Source organism: Anomaloglossus baeobatrachus, chromosome 2 (assembly GCF_048569485.1).
Source record: "Anomaloglossus baeobatrachus isolate aAnoBae1 chromosome 2, aAnoBae1.hap1, whole genome shotgun sequence".
In the NCBI taxonomy this organism is placed as follows: domain Eukaryota; kingdom Metazoa; phylum Chordata; class Amphibia; order Anura; family Aromobatidae; genus Anomaloglossus; species Anomaloglossus baeobatrachus.
In genome coordinates this window covers 771,624,840-771,639,284 of record NC_134354.1, presented here as the reverse complement: position 1 = coordinate 771,639,284, position 14,445 = coordinate 771,624,840, and the positions used below count along the sequence as shown (strand labels likewise).

General features: G+C 56.1%; 1 protein-coding gene across 9 annotated transcripts in view; it reads left to right on the top strand.

Annotated features, from left to right (window-relative positions):
- Positions 1–14,445, top strand: part of PICALM (phosphatidylinositol binding clathrin assembly protein) — a 141,266-nt gene that overhangs the window by 68,323 nt on the left and 58,498 nt on the right. For all 9 annotated transcript variants that reach the window (XM_075337552.1, XM_075337547.1, XM_075337546.1 and 6 more), the window contains one exon: positions 4,928–5,038. In XM_075337552.1, coding sequence (XP_075193667.1) covers positions 4,928–5,038 — 111 coding nt within the window. The remainder of the gene's footprint in view (positions 1–4,927; positions 5,039–14,445) is intronic.

Genomic DNA, 14,445 nt, shown 5'->3' with positions numbered 1-14,445 from the left:
CCCAACATTCATGGCTCGATCTCCAGATCACAGAGCTCTGGCGGCAGACGCCTTAGTTCAGGGATTGGTCGCAGTTTCGGCTTCCTTAGGTGTTTCCTCCTCTGGCACTGTTGCCCAGAGTGTTACGCAAGATCAGGGCCGACTGCCGCCGCGTCATCCTCGTCGCTCCAGACTGGCCGAGGAGGTCGTGGTACCCGGAATCTGTGGCATCTCACGGTCGGCGAACCGTGGGCACTTCCAGACCGACCAGATTTGCTGTCTCAAGGGCCGTTTTTCCATCTGAATTCTGCGGCCCTCAACCTGACTGTGTGGGCCATTGAGTCCTGGATCCTAGCGTCTTCAGGATTATCTCAAGAGGTCATTGCCACTATGAGACAGGCTAGGAAACCAACGTCCGCCAAGATCTACCACAGGACGTGGGAAATATTCCTGTCGTGGTGCTCTGCTCAGGGATTTTCTCCCTGGCCATTTGCCTTGCCCACTTTCATCTCAATCAGGACATCTCCTTACCCTCGTTTTGTCCTCATCCAGTTCACCAATGTGAAAAGGATTTGCACTTGTTAGATCTGGTGAGAGCACTCAGACTCTACATTTCTCGTACGGCGCCCCTGCGCCGCTCGGATGCACTCTTTGTCCTTGTCGCTGGCCAGCGTAAAGGGACACAAGCTTCCAAGTCAACCCTGGCTCGGTGGATCAAGGAACCAATTCTCGAAGCTTACCGTTCCTCGGGGCTTCCGGTTCCCTCAGGACTGAAGGCCCATTCTACCAGGGCCGTGGGAGCGTCCTGGGCCTTGCGACACCAGGCTCAGCAGGTGTGTCAGGCAGCTACCTGGTCGAGCCTGCACACTTTCACGAAACACTATCAGGTGCATACCTATGCTTCGGCAGATGCCAGCCTAGGTAGGCGAGTCCTTCAGGCGGCAGTTGCCCACCTGTAGGACGGAGCCGTTACGGCTCTATTATGAGGTATTATTTACCCACCCAGGGACTGCTTTTGGACGTCCCAATTGTCTGGGTCTCCCAATAAGGAGCGACAAAGAAGAAGGGAATTTTGTTTACTTACCGTAAATTCCTTTTCTTCTAGCTCCAATTGGGAGACCCAGCACCCGCCCCTGTTTTTTTTGTGTACACATGTTGTTCATGTTAAATGGTTTCAGTTCTCCGATATTCCTTCGGATTGAATTTACTTTAAACCAGTTTATAATTTTTTCCTCCTTCGGGCTTTTGCACCAAAACTGACGAGCCCGTGGCAGCACGGGGGGTGTATAGGCTGAAGGGGAGGGGCTTTACACTTTTAGTGTAATACTTTGTGTGGCCTCCGGAGGCATAGCTATACACCCAATTGTCTGGGTCTCCCAATTGGAGCTAGAAGAAAAGGAATTTACGGTAAGTAAACAAAATTCCCTTCTTCTTGTAGAAATATACAGGGTTAATCTCCCACTGAGCTGTTCCATTTTCTGTAGTAAAATTATGCATTTTGTGGGGGGCTTGGCCTGGGGGTGTTGGAGGGAATTGGCCTGGGGTTGTTTGGGGGGAGGGGGGAATTGGCCTGGGGGTGTTTTTTTTTTTGGGGGGGGGGGGGATAATTGGCCTGGGGTTGTTTGGGGGGGGGGGAATTGGGGCCTGGGGTTGTGGGGGGAGGGGGGGGAATTGGGGCCTGGGGTTGTGGGGGGAGGGGGGGGGAATTGGGGCCTGGGGTTGTGGGGGGAGGGGGGAATTGGGGCCTGGGGTTGTTTGGGGGAGGGGGGGGAATGGGCCTGGGGTTGTTTGGGGGGGGGGGGGAATTGGCCTGGGGTTGTTTGGGGGGGGGAGGGAATTGACCTGGGGTTGTTTGGGGGGGGGGGGGGGAATTGACCTGGGGTTGTTTGTGGGGGGGGGGGGGGGGATTGACCTGGGGTTGTTTGGGGGGGGGGGGGAGAATTGACCTGGGGTTGTTTGGGGGGGGGGAGAATTGACCTGGGGTTGTTTGGGGGGGGGAAGAGCATTGACCTGGGGTTGTTTGGGGGGGGGGGGGGAGAATTGACCTGGGGTTGTTTGGGGGGGGGGGGAGAATTGACCTGGGGTTGTTTGGGGGGGGGGGGAGAATTGACCTGGGGTTGTTTGGGGGGGGGGGGAGAATTGACCTGGGGTTGTTTGGGGGGGGGGGGAGAATTGACCTGGGGTTGTTTGGGGGGGGGGGGAGAATTGACCTGGGGTTGTTTGGGGGGGGGGGAGAATTGACCTGGGGTTGTTTGGGGGGGGGGGGAGAATTGACCTGGGGTTGTTTGGGGGGGGGGGGGGAGAATTGACCTGGGGTTGTTTGGGGGGGGGGGGGGAGAATTGACCTGGGGTTGTTTGGGAATTGGCCTGGGGTTGTTTGGGGGGGGGGGGGGGGAATTGGCCTGGGGTTGTTTGGGGGGGGGGGGGAATTGGCCTGGGGTTCTTTGGGGGGGGGGGGGGGGAATTGGCCTGGGGTTGTTTGGGGGGGGGGAATTGGCCTGGGGTTGTTTTGGGGGGGGGGGGAATTGACCTGGGGTTGTGGGGTTGTTTGGGGGGGGGGGAATTGGCCTGGGTTTGTTTGGGGGGGGGGGAGATTGGCCTGGGGTTGTTTGGGGGGGGGGGGGGAATTGGCCTGGGGTTGTTTGGGGGGGGGGGGGAATTGGCCTGGGGTTGTTTGGGGGGGGGGGAATTGGCCTGGGGTTGTTTGGGGGGGGGGGGGGGGAATTGGCCTGGGGTTGTTTGGGGGAGGGGGGGGAATTGGGGCCTGGGGTTGTGGGGGGAGGGGGGGAATTGGGGCCTGGGGTTGTTGGGGGGAGGGGGGGAATTGGGGCCTGGGGTTGTTTGGGGGAGGGGGGGAATGGGCCTGGGGTTGTTTGGGGGGGGGGGGGGGAATTGGCCTGGGGTTGTTTGGGGGGGGGAGGAATTGACCTGGGGTTGTTTGGGGGGGGGGGGGAAATTGACCTGGGGTTGTTTGTGGGGGGGGGGGGGGGGGGAATTGACCTGGGGTTGTTTGGGGGGGGGGGGGAGAATTGACCTGGGGTTGTTTGGGGGGGGGGAGAATTGACCTGGGGTTGTTTGGGGGGGGGGAGAGCATTGACCTGGGGTTGTTTGGGGGGGGGGGGGGGGAGAATTGACCTGGGGTTGTTTGGGGGGGGGGGGGGAGAATTGACCTGGGGTTGTTTGGGGGGGGGGGGGAGAATTGACCTGGGGTTGTTTGGGGGGGGGGGGGGAGAATTGACCTGGGGTTGTTTGGGGGGGGGGGGGAGAATTGACCTGGGGTTGTTTGGGGGGGGGGGGAGAATTGACCTGGGGTTGTTTGGGGGGGGGGGGGAGAATTGACCTGGGGTTGTTTGGGGGGGGGGGGAGAATTGACCTGGGGTTGTTTGGGGGGGGGGGGGGGAGAATTGACCTGGGGTTGTTTGGGGGGGGGGGGAGAATTGACCTGGGGTTGTTTGGGAATTGGCCTGGGGTTGTTTGGGGGGGGGGAATTGGCCTGGGGTTGTTTGGGGGGGGGGAATTGGCCTGGGGTTCTTTGGGGGGGGGGGGGAATTGGCCTGGGGTTGTTTGGGGGGGGGGGGAATTGGCCTGGGGTTGTTTTGGGGGGGGGGGGGAATTGACCTGGGGTTGTGGGGTTGTTTGGGGGGGGGGGAATTGGCCTGGGTTTGTTTGGGGGGGGGGGAGATTGGCCTGGGGTTGTTTGGGGGGGGGGGGGGGAATTGGCCTGGGGTTGTTTGGGGGGGGGGGGGGAATTGGCCTGGGGTTGTTTGGGGGGGGGGGGAATTGGCCTGGGTTGTTTGGGGGGGGGGGGGGGGAATTGGCCTGGGGTTGTTTGGGGGGGGGGGGGGGAATTGGCCTGGGGTTGTTTTGGGGGGGGGGGGGGAATTGGCCTGGGGTTGTTTTGGGGGGGGGGGGGAATTGGCCTGGGGTTGTTTTGGGGGGGGGGGAATTGGCCTGGGGTTGTTTTGGGGGGGGGGGGAATTGGCCTGGGGTTGTTTTTGGGGGGGGGGGAATTGGCCTGGGGTTGTTTTGGGGGGGGGGGGGGAATTGGCCTGGGGTTGTTTTGGGGGGGGGGGGAGAATTGGCCTGGGGTTGTTTTGGTGGGGGGGAGGGGGGAATTGGCCTGGGGGTGTTTGGGGGGGGGGCGGGGAATTGGCCTGGGGTGGTTTGTTTTACACAGTAAAAAAAACCCATGTAAAATCAAACCTGTTTACATGTTTTTTTTTTACTGTGTATGTCGCTCAAATCCTCTCCGCGTCTCCTCGTAACCGGTGGAGTCCTGCTCCGCTCCTCCCATCTATTTCCTGCTGCAGGGTAAGATGGAAAGAGGTGACGTCGGGTCATCTGGCCAGCGCTTGCGCAGAACACTGGAGGCAAAGGGGAGAGCGCGGCCACGGGATTATGGGCAGGCACTTGCGATGCAATCACAGCGCCGCCCATAATCTCGTGCCTGCGAGTAAGGCGCGGCCAGTTCAGCCTCTCGTTATTTGATAGCTGAATGCCCATTTGTTGGCAGCTGCTCCCGTCTCTCTGATGCGTGAAGAGAGGATAGGGAGCAAATTGTGCGTGTGTGGATGAGGCCTGACAGAGGGTCAGCCCGGCTGACAGCAGTGACCTGATCATCCCAGCTCTGCCTCTAAGAAAACAGATGCACACGGGTGCTCCTGACTCCGGCTGTGCACGTGCACCGCTGCCTCTCCATACACCAGCCCAGTGCGACAGGCCCACAGTGCTGAGGGGCCCCCATCTCACAGATGCACTAAATCTAGTGTTGCCCTAATAATCATTTTATATATTCAGTTTTTTTACCCATGTTAATCGGGCATTGATAGTTCTGGATAGGCAGGCCTGGCATCTGCACAAAGCCGGAATTGGGTGGCCGGTTGGCAGCTTGATTTCCCCCCCCCTACCCAAGAACGTCTGATCCTATCTCCTTGTCTTTGTGTTTCAGGGTTTCCACCATCGCTCGCTGTTCAACCACAGACCTCCGGTGGCCTTAATGTCGACTTCGATTCCGTTTTTGGCAACAAGTCTCCCACTAACATCAACATAGATCCAGCCGGTAAGAAATCCACGGAGGAGCCACAGGTGACATGAGGCCTCATCCCACGGCCCCTGCGTGTATCCCTCGCTCCTCCAATTCTGGATGGAAAGTCGTCCTCAGGCAATATAGTCTGCAATTAACATGTCAAATTTGGAGCTTTAAGCCCTTAAAGACTGGGCAATTTTTTTTTAGGTTTTTGCGCTTTTATTTTTTCCTCCCCTTATTCCTAGAGCTATAACTTTTTTTTTTATTATTTTTCCCCCCAATTTTTTTTTTTTCCTTCAATATAGCAGTGTGAGAGCTTGTATTATGCGGGATGACTTGTAATGTTGAATGACACGGGTTTTTCTTTATTTACTGACCTTTCAGTATGATTGTCCAGGTCAGCAGGAATATATACATGTATAGTTTATTTTTATTGGAGGCGGGATAAAAAATTCTGAAATTTGGTTAAAAAAATTAACAAAATAAATAAATAAATAAAGTTAAATTCTCTTTGCGCCCATATCTGATATTTTTATTTATATTATTTTGGGTATATACAATTTTTCTTCGGCGCTCCATTGGGAGACCCAGACGATTGGGTGTATAGCTACTGCCTCCGGAGGCCACACAAAGCATTACACTAAAAAGTGTAAGGCCCCTCCCCTTCTGGCTATACACCCCCCGTGGGATCACGGGCTGCTCAGTTTTCAAGCTTTGTGCGAAGGAGGTCAGACATCCACGCATAGCTCCACTGTTTAGTCAGCAGTAGCTGCTGACTATATCGGATGGAAGAAAAGAGGGCCCATATAGGGCCCCCAGCATGCTCCCTTCTCACCCCATTCCTATTGGCGGTGTTTGTTAAGGTTGAGGTACCCATTGCGGGTACGGAGGCTGGAGCCCACATGCTGCTTTCCTTCCCCATCCCCCTGAGGGGCTCTGAGGAAGTGGGATCTTACCGGCCCCCAAGCCCTGAGGCCGGGCTCCATCCACAGACCCGTAGAACCTGCTGGATACGGAGCTGGGTACCGTTCAGGGACAAGGCCCTGCAACTTTCAGGTACTCTGTGTCCCCGTATGGACAGGCCGCGCACACTCCAGACTTGCTGGGTGTGCTAGTGCGCCGGGGACAGTAGCGCTGCTGCGCAGGGGTTACAGTCACTGCAGCTTCTCTGAGGGACTTTATGTGTTGGGGACCGCCGCGCCGGCCGCCCCTGGAGCGGCGGCGCGGCTGAGACTTGTGGTGCGCCGGGGACTTCGCGCCGACCGGACGGCGGCGCTTATAAATCTAGTCCCCGGCTTTTGCGGCCTAGCTCCGCTTCGTTCCCGCCCCCACCCTGTCAATCAGGGAAAGGGAGAGACGCTGTTCTATAGTCAGCGCCGAGGGCTGGAGTCTTATTTACATACTCCAGCCCTCTCACTGGGCACAGTGGGACGCAAGTTTCCCGCTTTTCGTCTGAACACACCCAGGGCCCGCCCCTCTCCACAGGACGCCGGCAGCCATTCCTGCATGCAGTCTGGCTGGGGAACCGGACACAGGCTCTGGGAGACCCAGACAAGGGATTCGGGCGACCACACACCCGCGTTAAGCAGCACATTAGTGCTGGCCCCACTAGTGCCACAGTGTTATATTGGTGTACTTTTTTCTCTGTACCATATATATATCTATATATTGCACTGTACAGTCGCTTCTTGGCTTATACCCTATATTGCTCTGAGGAGACAACAACATGTCATCCGCAAAACGCAGGGGTGCCAAGACACAGGCTGTATACGCTGCTTGTGCCGCTTGTGGGGCTGATCTACCGGCAGGTTCCAATGACCCCCATTGTGTGCAATGTTCGGTCCCTGTGCCACTTCGTCAGCCGGAGTCTATGGTGGTAGTGGCCCAGGCAGAGTCACCGGTGAACCCTGTTCCGGTGATGGGGACAGAGTTTGCAGTTTTTGCTGACAAGATGTCTGTGACTAGGACAAAAATCCTAGAGACCTTGCAGGCCAGGCCAGTTACTCAGACCATGGACACTGCTGTGTCAATGTTCCCCGGTCCCCCTCAGTTGGAGCTAATCCGTGCTTCTAGGGGGTCCCAGGCATCTCAGGCTGAAGGCTCTGACTCGGATGACAGTCCCAGGCAGCCTAAGCGAGCTCGCTGGAGAGACCCTCCACGTCATCACGCTGGTCAGGGTCTCAGCGAGACGAGTCTCTGTATGATGAGACAGAGGAGGGTGATCAGGAGTCTAATCCTGAGACCGCTCTCAATCTGGATACTCCTGATGGTGACGCCATGGTAAATGACCTTATAGCGGCCATCAATAGACTGTTGGATATTTCTCCCCCAGCCCCTTCAGCAGAAGAGGCAGCTGCACGGCAGGAGAAGTTCCATTTCGGGTATCCCAAGCGTAAACTGAGTTTTTTTTCTGGACCACGCTGACTTCAGAGAATCAGTCCAGAAACACCATGCTTATCCAGACAAGCGTTTCTCCAAACGTCTTAAGGATACACGTTATCCCTTTCCCCTGACGTGGTCAAACGCTGGACCCAGTGTCCAAAGGTGGATCCCCCAATCTCCAGGCTTGCGGCTAGATCCATAGTTGCAGTGGAAGACGGGGCTTCACTTAAAGATGCCAATGACAGACAGATGGACCTTTGGTTGAAATCTGTCTATGAAGCTATCGGCGCGTCGTTTGCTCCAGCATTCGCGGCCGTGTGGGCACTCCAAGCTATTTCAGCTAGTCTGGCACAGGTGGACTCTATCATACGTCCAGCAGTGCCGCAAGTGGAGTCCTTAACTTCGCAAATGTCTGCGTTTGCGACCTACGCTATCAACGCTGTCCTGGACTCTACGAGCCGTACCTCAATGGCGTCCGCCAACTCTGTGGTTTTGCGCGGAGCCTTGTGGTTAAAGGAATGGAAAGCGGATTCTGCTTCCAAAAAATGTTTAACCAGCTTGCCATTATCTGTAGACAGACTGTTTGGTGAGCAATTGGGGGCAAGGCCCAATTCTCCTCGTCCAAAGGGACTCAGAAGGAGCAAAGGAGCTCAGATTCCTGGCGGGCTCACTCACGCCCCAAGAAAGCAACCGGAGGAACCGCTTCCAAGGCGGCTGCCTCATGACTTTCGGCCTCATCCCTCCGCATCCTCGGTCGGTGGCAGGCTCTCCCGCTTTGCGACATTTGGCTGCCACAGGTCAAGGACCGGTGGGGTAACAGACATTTTGTCTCACGGGTACAGGATAGAGTTCAGTTCTCGTCCTCCGCCTCGGTTCTTCAGAACTTCCCCACATCCCGACCGAGCAGATGCCCTTCTGCAGGCGGTGGGCTCTCTAAGAGCAGAAGGAGTGGTGATCCCTGTTCCTCTTCAGGAACAAGGGCAAGGTTTTTACTCCAATCTCTTTGTGGTGCCAAAAAAGGACGGCTCATTCCGTCCTGTTCTGGACCTAAAACTGCTCAACAAGCATGTGAACGCCAGGCGGTTCCGGATGGAATCCCTCCGCTCCGTCATTGCCTCAATGTCTCAAGCAGATTTTCTAGCATCAATAGACATCAAAGATGCTTATCTCCACGTGCCGATTGCTACAGAACACCAACGTTTTCTACGTTTCGTGATAGGAGACGACCATCTTCAGTTCGTAGCTCTGCCATTTGGTCTGGCGACAGCCCCACGGGTTTTCACCAAGGTCATGGCGGCAGTGGTAGCAGTCTTGCACTCTCAGGGACACTCGGTGATCCCTTACTTGGACGATCTACTTGTCAAAGCACCCTCTCAAGAGGCATGCCAACTCAGCCTGAATGTTGTGCTGGAGACTCTCCAGACTTTCGGGTGGATCATCAACTTTTCAAAGTCAAATCTGTCACCGACTCAATCACTAACGTATCTTGGCATGGAGTTTCATACTCTCTCAGCGATAGTGAAGCTTCCGCTGGACAAGCAGCGGTCACTACAGACAGAGGTGCAGTCTCTCCTTCATGGTCAGTCGCACCCCTTAAGGCGCCTCATGCACTTCCTAGGGAAGATGGTGGCAGCAATGGAGGCAGTCCCGTTTGCGCAGTTTCATCTGCGCCCACTTCAATGGGACATTCTCCGCCAATGGGACGGGAAGTCAACTTCCCTGGACAGGAAAGTCTCCCTTTCCCAGACGGCCAAGGACTCTCTGCAATGGTGGCTTCTTCCCACCTCATTATCACAGGGAAGATCCTTCCTACCCCCATCCTGGGCGGTGGTCACGACAGACGCGAGTCTGTCAGGGTGGGGAGCAGTTTTTCTCCACCACAGGGCTCAGGGTACGTGGACTCAGCAGGAGTCCACCCTTCAGATCAATGTTCTGGAAATCAGGGCAGTGTATCTTGCCCTACTAGCCTTCCGGCAGTGGCTGGAAGGGAAGCAGATCCGAATTCAGTCGGACAACTCCACAGCGGTGGCATACATCAACCACCAAGGAGGGACACGCAGTCGGCAAGCCTTCCAGGAAGTCCGGCGGATTCTAATGTGGGTGGAAGACACGGCATCCACCATATCCGCAGTTCACATCCCGGGCGTAGAAAACTGGGAAGCAGACTTCCTCAGTCGCCAGGGTATGGACGCAGAGGAATGGTCCCTTCACCCGGACGTGTTTCAGGAAATCTGTCGCCGCTGGGGGGTGCCGGACGTCGACCTAATGGCGTCTCGGCACAACAACAAGGTCCCGGCCTTCATGGCGCGGTCTCGCGATCAAAGAGCTCTGGCGGCAGACGCCTTAGTGCAAGATTGGTCGCAGTTCCGGCTCCCTTATGTGTTTCCACCTCTGGCACTCTTGCCCAGAGTGCTACGCAAGATCAGATCCGATTGCAGCCGCGTCATACTCGTCGCTCCAGACTGGCCGAGGAGGTCGTGGTACCCGGATCTGTGGCATCTCACGGTCGGCCAACCGTGGACACTACCAGACCGACCAGACTTACTGTCCCAAGGGCCGTTTTTCCATCGGAATTCTGCGGCCCTGAACCTGACTGTGTGGCCATTGAGTCCTGGATCCTAGCGTCTTCAGGATTATCCCAAGGGGTCGTTGCCACCATGAGACAGGCTAGGAAGTTCACTTCTGCTAAGATCTACCACAGAACGTGGAGGATTTTCTTATCCTGGTGCTCTGCACAAGGAGTATCCCCCTGGCCATTCGCGTTACCTACTTTTCTTTCCTTCCTGCAATCTGGGTTGGAAAAGGGCTTGTCGCTCAGCTCCCTTAAAGGGCAAGTCTCGGCACTATCCGTGTTTTTTCAGAAGCGTCTTGCACGACTTTCTCAGGTGCGCACGTTCCTGCAGGGGGTTTGTCATATCGTCCCTCCGTACAGACGGCCGTTAGATCCATGGGATCTAAACAGGGTACTAGTTGCTCTCCAGAAGACGCCTTTCGAGCCTCTGAGGGAGGTTTCACTTTCTCGACTCTCACAGAAAGCGGCCTTTCTGGTAGCGGTCACGTCTCTTCGGAGAGTGTCTGAGCTAGCAGCGCTGTCATCCAAGGCTCCCTTCCTGGTGTTCCACCAGGACAAGGTAGTGCTGCGCCCCATTCAGGAGTTTCTCCCTAAGGTGGTATCCTCTTTTCATCTTAATCAGGATATCTCCTTACCTTCCTTTTGTCCTCATCCAGTTCATCGGTATGATAAGGATTTGCATTTGCTAGATCTGGTGAGAGCACTCAGAATCTACATCTCCCGCACGGCGCCCCTGCGCCGCTCGGATGCACTCTTTGTCCTTGTCGCTGGTAAGCGCAAAGGGTCGCAGGCTTCCAAAGCCACCCTGGCTCGATGGATCAAAGAACCAATTCTTGAAGCCTACCGTTCTGCTGGGCTTCCGCTTCCATCAGGGCTGAAGGCCCACTCAACCAGAGCCGTGGGTGCGTCCTGGGCATTACGACACCAGGCTACGGCTCAACAGGTGTGCCAGGCAGCTACCTGGTCGAGTCTGCACACTTTCACCAAACATTATCAGGTGCATACCTATGCTTCGGCGGACGCCAGCCTAGGTAGAAGAGTCCTGCAGGCGGCAGTTGCCTCCCCGTAGGGGAGGGCTGTCTTGCAGCTCTAACATGAGGTATTTCTTTACCCACCCAGGGACTGCTTTTGGACGTCCCAATCGTCTGGGTCTCCCAATGGAGCGCCGAAGAAGAAGGGAATTTTGTTACTTACCGTAAATTCCTTTTCTTCTAGCTCCTATTGGGAGACCCAGCACCCGCCCTGTTTCCTTCGGGATTTTTGGTTTGTTCGGGTACACATGTTGTTCATGTTGAACGGTTTTCAGTTCTCCGATGTTACTTCGGAGTGAATTTGTTTAAACCAGTTTTCTTCAGCGCTCTATTGGGAGACCCAGACGATTGGGGTATAGCTACTGCCCTCCGGAGGCCACACAAAGCACTACACCAAAAGTGCAAGGCCCCTCCCCTTCTGGCTATACCCCCCCGTGGTATCACGGGTACTCCAGTTTTAGCTTTGTGTGCGAAGGAGGTCAGACATCCACGCATAGCTCCACAGATTTTAGTCAGCAGTAGCTGCTGACTAGTTCGGATGGAAGAAAAGAGGGCCCATATAGGGCTCCCAGCATGCTCCCTTCTCACCCCTGGATGGTGTTGTAAGGTTGAGGTACCTATTGCTGGTACAGGGCTGGAGCCCCACATGCTGTTTTTCCTTCCACATCCCCTTGGGGGCTCTGTGGAAGTGGGATCCTGCCGGCCTCAAAGCTCTGACGCCGGGCTCCATCCACAGACCCATTAGAACCTGATGGATACGGAGCAGGAGTACCATCAGGGACCGGGCCCTGCATCATACAGGTACTCTGTGTCCCCGGCAGGCACAGACACACGCCGGGCTGGCTGGGTGTTGTAGTGCGCCGGGGACCGTACACTGAGCTGGTGTTCCTACAGTTATCTGGGGGACTTTGTGTTCTGGGAACGCAGCGCCGACCCTCACTGGACCGGGCGGCGCTGCTGTGACTTGTGGTGCGCCGGGGATACGCCGACCGCGCTTTTACGGCGGCGGCGTTTATAACTCTAGTCCCCGGCTTTTGGGCCTAGGACGCCGGCAGCTCCGATCGTTCCCGCCCCCACCCTGTCAATCAGGGTAGGGGAGAGACGCTGTTTCACGGCAGCGAGGAGGGCTGGAGCCTGATTTACATGCTCCAGCCCTCTCACTAGGCACAGAGGGAAGCAGGCTTCCCGCTCTTGGTCAGGAACGCCCAGGGCCCGCCCCCCTTCTTCTCTCAGGACGCCGGCAGCCATTACATGCATGTCTGGCTGGAGGAAGGACGCAAGGCTCTGGGAGACCTAGACTGAGGGGCTTTGGAAGACCACACACCCGCTCTTAAGCGGGCGGTAAGCGGCTTTTCAGCTGGCCCCTCTAGTGCCTCAGTGTATGTTAGTGTATTGTGTCACTGGACATAGATATTTATTGATTTCTTGCACTGTGAGGTCGCTTCCTGGCTGAATACCCCAGATCGCTCTGAGGAGGCAGCAACATGTCATCCACAAGACGCAAAGCTGCCAAGGCTAGGGCTGTGTGCACTGCGTGTGCTGCATGTGGGGCTGCTCTACCAGCAGGCTCCAAGGACCCCCATTGTGTGCAATGCTCAGATCCGGTGCTGCTTCGCCAGCCGGAGTCAGGAGAGTTAGTGACCCAGGCTGAGACGCCTGTAAGTCCTGCACCGGTGTCAGGGACAGACTTTGCAGTTTTTGCGGTTAATATGTCTGTAACTATGGCAAGATGTCCTGCGGCAGGCGGTGGACTCCCTAAGAGCGGAAGGAGTAGTGGTTCCTGTACCGTCTCAGGAACAAGGGAGAGGGTTTTACTCCAATCTCTTTGTGGTGCCAAAAAAGGACGGCTCGTTCCGTCCTGTTCTGGACCTAAAACTGCTCAACAAACATGTGCACGCCAGACGGTTCCGGATGGAAACCCTCCGTTCTGTCATTGCCTCAATGTCTCAAGGAGACTTCCTTGCCTCAATAGACATCAAAGATGCTTATCTCCACGTGCCAATTGCTACAGAACATCAACGTTTTCTACGTTTTGTGATAGGAGACGACCATCTTCAGTTCGCAGCTCTGCCATTCGGTCTGGCGACAGCCCCCCGGGTCTTCACCAAGGTCATGGCGGCGGTGGTAGCAGTCTTGCACTCTCAGGGACACTCGGTGATCCCTTACCTAGACGATCTACTTGTCAAGGCACCCTCTCAAGAGGCATGCCAACTCAGTCTACAGGCTACGCTGGAGACTCTCCAGACTTTTGGATGGATCATCAACTTTCCAAAGTCAAATCTGTCACCGACACAGTCACTAACGTATCTTGGCATGGAGTTCCATACTCGAGCAGCGAGAGTGAAGCTTCCGCTAAACAAGCAGCGGTCCCTACAGACAGGGGTGCAATCTCTCCTTCAGGGCCAGTCGCACCCCTTACGGCGCCTCATGCACTTCCTAGGGAAGATGGTGGCAGCCATGGAAGCAGTTCCCTTTGCGCAGTTTCATCTGCGTCCACTTCAATGGGACATTCTCCGCCAATGGGACGGGAAGACGACTTCCCTAGACAGGAAAGTCTCTCTTTCCCAGACGGCCAAGGACTCTCTACAATGGTGGCTCCTTCCCACCTCATTGTCTCAGGGAAGATCCTTCCTGCCCCCATCCTGGGCAGTGGTCACGACAGATGCGAGTCTGTCGGGGTGGGGAGCAGTGTTTCTACACCACAGGGCTCAGGGGACGTGGACTCCGCAAGAGTCCACCCTTCAGATCAATGTTCTGGAAATCAGGGCAGTGTATCTTGCCCTACTAGCCTTTCAACAGTGGCTGGAAGGAAAGCAGATCCGAATCCAGTCGGACAACTCCACAGCGGTGGCATACATCAACCACCAAGGAGGGACGCGCAGCCGGCAAGCCTTTCAGGAAGTCCGGCGCATTCTGAATTGGGTGGAGGACACAGCATCCACCATCTCCGCGGTTCACATCCCAGGCGTAGAAAACTGGGAAGCAGACTTCCTCAGTCGCCAGGGTATGGACGCAGGGGAATGGTCCCTTCACCCGGACGTGTTTCAAGAAATCTGTCGCCGCTGGGGGGTGCCGGACGTCGACCTAATGGCGTCTCGGCACAACAACAAGGTCCCGGCATTCATGGCGCGGTCGCGCGATCAAAGAGCTCTGGCGGCAGACGCCTTGGTGCAAGATTGGTCGCAGTTCCGCCTCCCATATGTATTCCCGCCTCTGGCACTCTTGCCCAGAGTACTACGCAAGATCAGATCCGATTGCAGCCGCATCATACTCGTCGCCCCAGACTGGCCGAGGAGATCGTGGTATCCGGATCTGTGGCATCTCACGGTCGGCCGACCGTGGTCACTTCCAGACCGTCCAGACCTGCTGTCTCAAGGGCCGTTTTTCCATCAGAATTCTGCGGCCCTGAACCTGACTGTGTGGCCATTGAGTCCTGGATCCTATCGTCAACAGGC